The sequence below is a fragment of the Watersipora subatra genome, chromosome 4 (genome assembly GCF_963576615.1).
Source record: "Watersipora subatra chromosome 4, tzWatSuba1.1, whole genome shotgun sequence".
NCBI classification, from domain to species: domain Eukaryota; kingdom Metazoa; phylum Bryozoa; class Gymnolaemata; order Cheilostomatida; family Watersiporidae; genus Watersipora; species Watersipora subatra.
Window position 1 is genome coordinate 50,224,768 of NC_088711.1, and position 12,393 is coordinate 50,237,160.

General features: G+C 36.8%; 1 protein-coding gene across 1 annotated transcript in view; it reads right to left on the reverse strand.

Annotated features, from left to right (window-relative positions):
• Window positions 1-4,076: 4,076 nt before the first annotated feature.
• The window catches only part of LOC137394328 (uncharacterized), a 481,712-nt gene continuing 473,395 nt past the window's right edge, over window positions 4,077-12,393 (reverse strand). The window contains exons 3-7 of the mRNA XM_068081046.1: window positions 6,068-6,162; window positions 5,650-5,749; window positions 5,275-5,412; window positions 4,295-4,539; window positions 4,077-4,182 (exon numbers count right to left, since the gene is read on the reverse strand). Coding sequence (XP_067937147.1) covers window positions 4,077-4,182; window positions 4,295-4,539; window positions 5,275-5,412; window positions 5,650-5,749; window positions 6,068-6,162 — 684 coding nt within the window. The remainder of the gene's footprint in view (window positions 4,183-4,294; window positions 4,540-5,274; window positions 5,413-5,649; window positions 5,750-6,067; window positions 6,163-12,393) is intronic.

The following is a 12,393-nucleotide window of genomic DNA, read 5'->3' on the forward strand; positions in this document are numbered from 1 at the left end:
TGTAGCTATTTTATGAGTAACCCTTTGGGTCAAGAGTGCTTGCTCTAATACCACTGCTAGTGATCATATTATTCCTGTTTGATTCTAGGTTTATGGTATAATGTTTTTTGAACATTCAGTTTGTCCTCTGGTACGAATTATGCCAAGAACTTGCTTTATTATGTCTTTCGTATTTTAATGTGTTCTAATCTTTCGTATCTTTTCGTGTTTAATTGTGTAAGTCTTTACAGTGATTTATTTTATTTAAATTGTACTTCCTTTTTATTTCATAATAATATATATAATAATATTATCAGCTTTTGGTGAGTGATATTGATTGCTCATAGTTGATCATTAAGGTGAAGTCTAAAGCTGATCAAAAGGATTCTACGAGTAGGCAGGTTTAATATTAGTACAGAGTGGGGATGCAACTCCAACTTTGACTATGAAGTTTGAGTTTTTTTGCAAATTTAATAAGGACCAGTGGCTACACTAATGAAATCAGTTGAATCATAGCTTTTTATTCATTAGTTCGCATTAATTATAATTCCTAATAAATCAATAACTGATATCATGAGATGCATTCTGCTTTTAGTGCTCGTACTTTGACCCCTGAACTTTACAAGTATCTCAAACAACCTTTTACATCATTGATGTCTTCCTCTTCTACACATATTTTCACTATCACTTAAACTTTATTTGAGAAACAGAAGTTGTTGACCCCTTGCACCCATATTTCATAATAATAAAGCTATGATGTCCATAAAATGTTGTAATTGTAATATATTTGCAGAAGTTGTTTTCTCATGTCAGCCAAATGTCTCGCCCTTTAAAATAGTTTTAACATTGTTAATTTGGTACCATGCTATAAAATATGTTTAAAGATTTGCTATCCTTGAGTCTTTTCCTAGTTGTCTGCTCCTGTCAACTCTTGTAATTCAGCACCTCAGCATCTAGTCCTATGAATTAGAGACTCTAACACTCAGTTTATGACTATCTCTAAGTAGAACCAGACATCAAACTGTGGAGGGAATTACTGCCTTCTCATTGCTCATCTAACAGATGCATAGGTAAGAAACTTAAGCTATTCTAGTCTGACTTACTGCTAAAGGTTTTGTTATATGTATACATAGCTTATGGTCTTATGCAACTTTCACATAACCGTCACACGAAACTGAGGCTACGTTTGATGAATAACTCATAATAAAAGTGTGTTATCTTTTCCATGTTCCAGGGTCAGAAGTTGGAAATTTGCTTCAAAATCATTTCAAAGGAATTTTGTAAGCCTGCAACGAACTCACTATAAGATAATTAATCGGGTTATAAATGCTTTCACAAGAGTTTGCTTATCTAGTAGGTGCAGGGGTAAGCAACTTTCGATTATTTTATTTCACAAGCGACATGATCTACCGCTGAAAGGTCTGGTCTCAGCTGAGCATGTGATTTTCAATAACCTCTGGAATTATTTTCAATAAACCAATGGAATAGTGAGTACCACTAAACCAAGGCTAGAATTGGGGAAAAACCAATGACAATATAATGTTGTTTTACCACATAATATTTAATAAGATTGTATTTGGTTAATCACAACTGATTGTCATTGATAATGTTCAGAAAACATTATTAACCAACTTGCTGTAAGCACAAGTACAACACTGCTTCTTTCAGCTCGTGTAATAACCATGGCAACAAGGTAAAACAATGCGTTAAAAAGAGCATTCATAGCAAACTAGGAATCCAGGATTCTTGATTTACTCTAACCTAATTTTAGCACTTGTCTGCTCCACCCTTCTTATTCATTGCTAGTTCCTATATAAAATCTCTTTTCATCACGGGTTTTCCAGTCTTCTATGCTCTTGACTTTTGGATATTAAGACATGACCACCTGGCTTTCAAAGCATCTGACGTCAGAAGCTTTTGTTTGGAGAAAATACCAAAGTGTGAAAGCTCAGAACTATTCAGCTTCTGTTACGATTAATTTGGTTCAATCAGGACAACCAAAGTTTGCTATTGATTGGACAAATCTTATTAGCAGTGGCTAAATGTAGCTCTTTTCCACAAACTAATAAATCAATCATTCACATAAAGTGCAACAAATGGAATCTCTTGACAATAGAAAAGCAAATAATTAGATAAATACTGACTTTTAGAGTTTTATCAGTTGTTTTATATAAGACTACTGAATGCACAGTGATGCCCGGTGATGCAGGTAATGAAATAATAACATGTGCATCACCGGGCATGGGTACAGCATTCGAGTAAATTTACCTAGTAACTTTCTATAATAAGGGCCATGTCCTGTGTCTGAGGCAAGCTTGTGATGCTACGTTGTACATAATGATCAATCATATGATCATAAACTTGAAGCATGCTAGTATTTTCACTAGCGCTGAATAAGCATGTGAATTATTATTACATAATATGTCAAAGACATTGGAGTATAGAGAGTTAGTTTGCTTCGTTGCTGACCTGGAGCTTCAGAGTTCAAATCCACTGCTAAACAGATTCTTCATTCCTAAAACTTTATCCCTATAACTAGACACCAATGACAGATCAGCAGACAAATGACACACATTGACATATATAGACTAGCTGAATACCAGGCTTTGTTTGAGTAATAAAATAACTACCAAATGAATTTGAGTAACTTAAATTAGTAGCTTACTATAATAAGAGCTGTGTAAGAAGCCAGCTTAATAATCGCTGCGTTACACGTAAGGATCATAATCTTTAAGCATGCTTGCCGAGACATGAAGGGTGCTATTTTAACCAATCAGCATTAAAAGTTGGCAGATGCATAATTATGTGGTGTATATATGTGTACAAGTATTCATTTATATAACAATGTAGCTGCTATGGTCTAGTGTTTTAGTTCACCTGTTTGCAGACCTAGAGATTTGAAGTTCAAATCCAGTGCGAACCAGATTTGTTGTTCCTAAAATTATATTGCTGCAACAACCCATATGAATGACTGACTAAAAAAGATACAATAAACACTGGAATTTATATATACAGTAGATAAGTGCTCATTTGAATCTTTGTTTATAGTTGTGTCAACCCTTTAGCATCTGCTGCTAGCCTGCTTTAATTAATCTTTAATACCTAAAATCTAATATTAATATTTAATAATAATACTCCATAATAGGGTCACCCTATATGGTTTTCCAGTTTAGTTGGTGACTCCTAATGGGGTAAACCAGCCAAAGAAAAAAGAATACTGCATATATATAACAATCCTCAGAAACAAATTTGTAGTATCCACCAGTTTAGGATCTCCAAATAGCAGGCGCAGAACCTCTTATGCCTCTTATTCACAAAGAGCTAACCAGTTTTATGTCTTATGAAGTCCTTATCAGTGTAATAACTTTTCAGTGCATTTAATGCTTGATTTTCATTGTCTTCCCTCGAAATATCTTATATACATTACGTCTCATCACGTACTTCATATCTCATCTTACCTAAACATAATGAGCTTTAAACTTATACGTTGAAAATAACTCTGCTATTTAACTAAGAACCATGTTGTCTTACTTCCTCGAAAAGTTGGATAACAGTTCTGAACCACACAGACAGGAGTCTAGTTTGCAGAATGAAATATATTTATATTAGACAAGAGATATGAGTAGCATAAATAACCATCTGGTGTATAACTCTTGAGCAAATTTAGCAATGATGCCAGTACTACACTAACAGTATTTAAAACACTAGATCGTTATAAAGAATAAGTTTTTAAAATTTTCTTGAATTAAAAAATACGGGAAATTTGATGATGGACAGAATTAACCATCGCAAATTATACAACTCCCAAATACAGGTACTTATTATTTTAGTGTAAAGCCCTTCAGGACTAATAAAATACGTGACAGCCGAAAAGATAAAAAGCATTTGTAAGATTGTTTGCACACGGTTACAGTTATTTAGTGTGACCTTCATATTGAGCAGTTTTTTCAATTATAGCAACACTTAGAAGCAACAGACATTTATACATAGTTGACGAAAACTGTGTCCTAGCGATTAGTGACATATTGTTATCATTGCATGCTGGCAACGGGTTTAAAATTGTGACAAAACGCATATAGGCAGGTGTCAGCAGGTGATTAGCAGGTCATGTCAGGTCGTAATATTGAAGTGCCTCGAGTGAATGACTGCATAGCGCTTGGTTCTCTCTGTCCAATGCTGACATCTCTCTGAAAGCTTGGCTCTCTAACAAAATACATAGACATCATTGGATTACTTCATGCTATTTACATGTAGTTAATTTACGCAGAAAAATGAAAGGCGTATTTAGCTACAAGCACTGTAAGATAAACTCTACCTCATGTGTAGGCTGGGCCAGTTCATAGGTGCTGGGGCACCACTGGTTGTAGTGCTCAATGGAGGAGCACCTGCAGGATATGCCGGCTCAGGCTCTGTCTCCTGTGGATAACCTTCTGTCTCCGGGTAACCTCTGACCTCAGCGTATGTCTTATCTTGAGGATAAGCGTATGAAGGATGTCCGGTGTACACCGATGGTACAACTCCGGGCTGAGCAGTCTTTGGTATCTTAATTTCACCATGTCCCTAAAAACTCATATATAATATATATATAAATCTTAAAGTTTGTGTGTTTGTGTGTACTTCGGTTTGTTTAGCTATAGCTATTAAAATAAAATCCAGAATCCATATCGCAGAGGATTTGATCTCAGAACCTCCCGTTCACCAGGCAAATATTTTACCGATTAAGCATTGATGGATTTATTGCGCGATGTACACTATGGCGCTCTGTGAGTGAAAATTTGTATACCGTTTTGCGTGGTGCAGCGTGATTTTATGCTTGCTCTCACTGCTCTTATTAGCAAGTACTCCAAGTACTAGCTTACTCAAATTAGCCACTGGCAATGTGCCAGGCGAATGGCAAGCAGCAGGCAACTACATCAGTTGTCAGTGTCCATAAGCTGTTGTATAGTCTTTACTATAATAAGAGCTGTAACTATTTGTTCGTCCGTCTGGAGCCACGATAACAACGTTAGCAAAAACAATTATCTCATCTGAGAATTGAACTCACATCTTCCGTTTTACAGACTGGCGCTAGCCACTGCACTGCCTTACCACTTTACGAGGTTCCTACACACATACTGGTTCCTCATGTCAATTTCTCATGCTGCACAGGACTGCCAACGATGTCTACTATGTAATATCAATGCCTCAAAACATTGTTCCTAAACCATCAAATAAAATTTATAGTTACTGGAATGCATATTAAATATGTATAGCCATGGTTCTACATCTTCTCAACATCAAACTAGGAGTGCTTACCGCAGCTCTTTGCAATTGTTCAGGAATTGGTCCGAATAGGTGAGCTTCCAATGGTCGTGATTGGGTGAATAGTCCTCCAACTGCAGCATATCCTTGATGACCCCCAGCTGCCATGACATCATGAACATCATAACGCACCTGTATAAAACAAATAAATTTGCACAAAAAAGCCAATTCAATATACACTATTATAGCCAAAGCACCATGTACCACAGGCGAAAATAGCAATTAGTTCTTCAAACTTGTAGGGTTTATCTTACTACCTTATTGTAGCTATTTTTAATTGCAGCAAATTTACTGTAGACTCAGTCAACAGTTATAGCCTAAATTGGGTAGAACAGGTAAAACTAATGATGATTCAAAAGTATTTCTTACTGTAGCCAATATTCTCAAGGCCTTCACTTTATCCTCTTCATAAGGAAAGGAGCTCAATATGAATTCTTTTCCAAGTTCGGTGTTGCAGTCAACCAGTGCTCTGTGAACAATTGGCATTACTGTCTACAGGTATCATGCAGCTATACTTCTTGCATACACAATAGAAAGTACGTACTTGTCAGTAATTTAGTGAATCATTATCTACCCATTAGATGACAACTTCTAGGTCAACCCACTGCTTATAGCAAATATACCTAGTAAGAAGTTTAAACGAATACATGCATGTATGTCCTTTATCAAAAATCTTTTTATTTAAGGAAGTAGATGTCAAGATATTTAACTGTCTAGCTAGTATCAAGAAGGAAGGGAACTATAAAAAAGCATAAAAATATAACATCGGGGATCCCGATGTACTAACCTTTTGATGCAGTCAAGGACAATCAGTTTATCATTGTGTACGCTTACAGCATTTATCACTGCTCTTGCATCATCACACGTCATTCTCACTAGCCTCTGCAAGTAGAAACTTACTACTACAATATAGTAGATATTTGACTAAATGTAACAGTTATGACAGTTCATCATTGTAAAAATAACAAAATGACAGAAGGTTTCTTTGGGTAGCAGATAATACTTGAGTTTGGCTTTAGGCTCATAAACTACAGTAAGTTTAGCCAAATTCAGATTGTATTATTGGAGTTGTCAACAATTGATAAATTTTATGAAGTACGCAGAAGTTGTAGTTTTATTATTACTCAAAGTACTGTTTTGAGCAGTTTTAGTGGCTTAAATTTGTTCTGGCAGAGCTGAGAATGCTTAAGATGAAAATAAGAGTAACAATGATTAATGAGATCAGTTTGAAGGAAAAACAAGACTGACACATGTATTGAACATGCATTGAGCAAACAAGGAGGCGGACAGGACACGAGAAAAGGTTTGTCGATCTGGCAAAAAAGATATGGCGGTTAGGAAATGATGGTCCAAAAAAGGCAGACGTAAAGCTGTTGTAGTGACCTTAAATAAATAATCTAAAAGAAAAGTTAACAATTGTTGAAATAAATCTTTTAGCTGATAACACACCTTAGTTCATCAGCATTCATCAAAAACAAGTCTTGTCTTTTCTTAAAATAACAACAAATATAAAATATTCAGTTTTCGTTGCACAACAATGTTGTGTGGAGATATTGGGAATATAACATACCAACAGGAAAGGCAGCCAGACCATGGGATAAGCATATAATACATGCAAGCAGCAAGACAACGCCTAAAGGCATCGAAAGATCCAATAGTTAGAAAATGTCAAAAGCAATTTAGAAATTTTAAATTTAGAGGAATTAATCATAGAAATTGCGTCAATACCAGATTGAGAACATGCCAAAGGGATGTAAGGAAAGCAACTAAACCTACCAACCACCACCACCAGAAAATTACCAAATATACATAAGAGACTAATCGAATGAGTACACATACAGATCCGCCAGTCTGGTCAAATATGGCCTTCGACTTAGACAAACAAACACAAGGACTACCTACCAAGCGACTGCATGGACCGCCGGCAAAACAAATTATGACACGAGCAGATGGGCAAACTACAAATATAATAAATGTAGCTACAAAACTACCTGAAGTAGAAAAGTTCTCAAATGGACCCTCAGCAGAAATCACTTTCAGTGAATGGAAAGACAATTATGAGCCGAACTGCCAAGCCTTACGTATTCCGCGAAAAAATTGGGAAAAATACTCCCACTATATCTCACCGAAGGCGCTCTCATTACTTATCGCAATATAATAGCCAGAAATCCAACCATTAAAGAAGATTATAACATACTCACATCTGAACTCGCGGAAAAATTTGCAGTGACAGATGGAATAGCTAATACAGTAGACCTAAACAACAGAGTAAAACAGGAGTCTGAAAGTGTTGGCAAGTAGGCCTACTACGCAAGCATCACAACTATGGCTAAAAGACTGTTTCCCACAATGACTGCTGATGCGCTAGAACAAATAATATTATCGTCATTTGTCAGAGGCCTGCCAGTGACCTTCAAGAGAGGCTTGCTAAACAATCCCAGCATTACTACAGCAGACAGTGCCTTCAAAGCAGCACAAAGGATGGAAAAGACAAATGCTATTCTACTTTATGAGTCAGCACACGCAAATATTAGTGCAGTAAATCGTGACTAAGGACTGGAAGAACGGATGGAGGCAATGAAGCACAGCCTGAAAAACCTGGAGCTAAGAGAAGCTGAGAGAGTAGCAGAGAGCAGACGTGGGCATGATAATAATAACAACTGGTTCCAGCAAGATAGAAATTACGGTGGTAATGCAACAACTAACTCAAACTGGTGAGATAGAAGAACATGGAATAAACCAATGGGTAGACAATTTCACGGCAATCATAGAAACGGCCAAACACAATATTACTGAGACAGGAGGTTTGATAATCGTTGGAGAAATCAAAGAAATAACAACTTTTCAAGAGCGCCTCAAGGACAATCATGGAGACAGAACCAGATGCAAACAGCAAGAGTACATCATCGCCAGCATGTGGGTCAAGAGTTCACAATGGATGGCAGACCCGTATGCAGAAACTGCAATACAATTGGTCAACAATACTACTTTTGTAGGAGAGCAGCCAACTCTACACCAGAAAGACAAATGGTCCAACACAATCGCATGGTGCGCTTTCGAGATACCAGAAACCAGCCGAGGGCTGTCAACACTCTCAATAGTCATAAAGGTCAAAACACTAATAAGACAGGAGTGGTAAACAATCTAAACCCAAACCTACCTACACCAACAGTTCATGTAGAGGAGAAGCTTGATTGTGCTGCAACTGAACAAGAGCAGAAAACTCTTCAGCCACAGATAGAACAGACCACTTTTCAGCCACATAGAGAGCAGACAACTCTTCAGCCACAGGTAGAACAGACCACTCTTCAGCCACAGAGAGAGCAGACAACTCTTCAGCCACAGAAAGAACAGACAACCCCTCAGCCACAGATAGAGCAGCAGCTAGACATAGAAGAAAACCGCATTGATGACAACAGTGAACATACAGAGGAGCGTGAACTAGATGAACAACTGCGAGAATATATCAAATGGTTTGCAGATAATAAAGCCATTATCCTAGATACGGAGCCCAATGCAATACAAACAACAACCAACGAAGAATGGTACAACTTATTAACATGGACGAGCAATTACAATACTGATGAGGGGAATTGGAATCGAGTATATAAAGCAGAGCTGGCACAACTAGAAATAGACAGGGAAGATATACTGAATCAAGAAAATATCCCAGCTCAGAGGCAAAACGATGTACAGTGTAACCAAAAACTGCAACATCAAAATATTACAAGAGAAGAGAACTTCAAGAACATAAGGAAAGGCAAGAGAGAAGTACATTGGACAACAGATGACACAATAGCACAAATCAACACCCTCGAAAACCAATCAAAGCGATCTGAAAAACGATCAAGGAAACGCAAACGATGCAAGCAAAGGCCAGAACAGCAACCTGGATACCCAAAGGATACATAAGGGAACTACTAGTACAACCACACGTTCTTAGCAGCTTGGATACTCGTATGGCACAACTATGGAACAGAGAAAGCTCTAATGCCCAACAGGCCATCGCAGAGGACGAGAAACTAACATGTACAGCCTCTAGTGATCCTACAATTACAGAAAACGAAGAAAATTCTCAAAGCACTAGTTGCCTTAGGGAGACAAATGCTATTTGTGATATGAAAGAAAAAAAGCCAGAAAGGAGAAAGAAAAAGGCAGCAATTGATATGACTAAGACTAAGCCAAGCCACAAAGCTCAACTCAGCCCAAGCCTAATGACAGGAAGACTGACAATCATCTTGAAAGAGGCAGAAGGACCGATTGCTCTGACAACTGTTATTATTTTGGTTTGCAGCCTAATTGGCAAAGCAAAGGCGTACCCAGACAATCCCATACTATGTCACACAGCAGATAACCCCAGATCGCACCCACACTTAATACTGGACTTACCTGACGAGATAACGTGCTCCAAATCTAGGAGACATATACATATATCCAATGCGGTTGACTGTCACGATGATATTGCGAGTGCAATATTTTTCCCGGATGACCCACCTAAAATTGACAGAAGAGTGATCGACATTCTTCAACCTGAAGCAAATTGGCTATGCGATGGAGAGTCATCTAATGAGGATTGAGAAACTGCAATACGACACGCCCATAGAGCCTACTTAACCAAAACAAAGACAAAATACAGAAGTACGTAATGAATGTTAATGAACTGAGATGATGATCATTGTTGTGACAGGCGGATAAAGACCAAAAACCAAACAGCATATAGATAGGAGATGATCAAAATGGATTCCTGCAAATGATTAAGCCAGGGTCTGGCTTCACCTGAAAGCCAGTATGTGTCAGGATTGGAAAGTTTGAAAGCTTGCAGAAAGCAGCATTCACGCTGAAATTGGCATCACGGATATTGTAACGCTAAAACAAAAGCGTGATAATTTGCCAAGTTACGAATACATCAGTATTGGAAGCTATGACAGATCAGCGTGTCAGACTGCAGAGATAGGATTGCATCAATGATAGAAGTGATGACAGGGCAGTATGGAAAAAGCATCCGTATTAGAAGCCTTGCTACAACACTACATTGCTTGTCAAACAATTTATAAGTAAATTGTTTGACAGGTAATGTCGGCATGGTGTCGGCATGCCAAGGTGTTGCTAAAGAAATGAAATACTAGTCTCATTTGTAATACCTTTATGTTGTTATTACAGTGAACCTCCATCATGCAGCATTAATTTGTTCCAGTGTTGGCATCGTAAGGCGATTTGATAGAGGTATATTAAAATACATAGACATTATTTAATGCAAACACCTCTTGGCAATAAAATATCAAAATTGTATATATGTACTATACATATTAAAATTAGGAACAGAATAGTTTATAAACCTTAGTACCTATAGTCAACAGCAACCAATTTAGTGGTTATGATCTGCAATAAAATGTAACATTACTATGTATAATACAAATCGAATGAAATTCTTAAATATGAGACCGATGTATACCATAAACTTTGAATCTAACTTAAATGAATTTAGCTTACTAAACACACTTGAAGCTAATTTTGGTAAATATTTTACTAAACTGTAATTTCGTTATCGTCTTAATTTATTGTTTTACGAAACACGAAGAATGCTAAACTGAGAGAGGGAGAGCAAGATTTGTATCTCTTTCAGGCGTTACGGGAGGGAATTCGGCAAATAACAGATCGGCATCTTTGTGACTTCAACGTATGCAGCATACCGACTGATAAATTAAAGTTTCGAGAGACATTTGTGTTAATGCCATATGGCGAAACAAATGCCATAAGGAGAGGACAAAAAAAACACACCTTGTTTTGCATCGTAAGGCGATAAAACCATAAAACAGGGACGCCGTAACTCGATGGTGTATTGTATAGTAGACACTCATACAACATGAATAATCTGTTCTAGAAACGTTTATATCATACAAACAGTAAAGTACATGTAATTTGTCTTATCTGTTCCAAGATCTTTATAAACTTATCCCTTTGGCCTTTCAAAAAGGAAAAACTAGACCAAACATGTGTTTGTTGGTGTTTTGTTTTTCGTCTTTCCTGTGTACAGTTATAGCAATTAAAGTCTAGAAATGAAAATCTGCATGGCAGCAGCTTTGATCTCGGAACCTCCCACCCACAGGGAGACTAATGTAACAAATTAGGCCGCGCGGGATACAATTGGTTCATTGAGCAGATAGCTATTATTTTCCCACGACCACACGAGCGGAGCGGAAGTGTGGGAGTTTTATGATAAATGCATGCGCACACAACTTACAAAAATTATTAATCAAAAATGAGACGAACCCTCGTCAAGAAATTTCATCAAAAAATTTAAGCATCGGAATTTAAAGTCGTTAAAGTATAATAACGATACAAAACACATTTAAAACTATTTAAATATGTTACCAAGTCTTTGTAAACCTATGATAATATCTTAAAACTTACCCATCCGATCGGATTATACACAAATAGACAGATTAATTTCAACGAAAATCGCCACAAAACGCTTGAAAAGCTTGGTTTAATAAAAGTTAAGACCGGAAATTAAAACGCCGAGGGACAGATAATAGAACGATGAAGTATGGAGATGTCTTGCGCATTTCACGAAAAAATAACATGCACTTTTTACCAGTCTATAGCATTGTCGAATTGCCGAAGGTTTTGGCCATTAACATAGGAGTACAGAAATCGTTTCATTTTTGCTGATTTCAATTTTTTCATTTTCATTTGCCAACACATTTAAATATTTTCCCATTCTAACTGATGTCCAACGCAGTATAAGTAAAGGCAAGCAAATGACGATGATATTTTTTAACATTCCTTATTACAATAATTAACTATAAGTTTGGACGACTACAGAACAATGACTACGTAGTACAGACTTTCTAAAAATCTAACGCAGTGTAAGTAAAGGCATGACGATGATATTTTTTCGAACGGTTCTAATGAGATTATTGCAATAATTAATTATAAGTTTGGATGACTACAGGACAATGACTACGTAGTACAGATTTTCTAAAAATCTATATAAATATCACAACTTCGTGATATTGTTATCTATGCCGTTTTGAAATGTAAACAAAATTGTGCATTGGTTTTTTATTATTACTATATAAATAATATTGGTTATTCTAATAATATCAATGC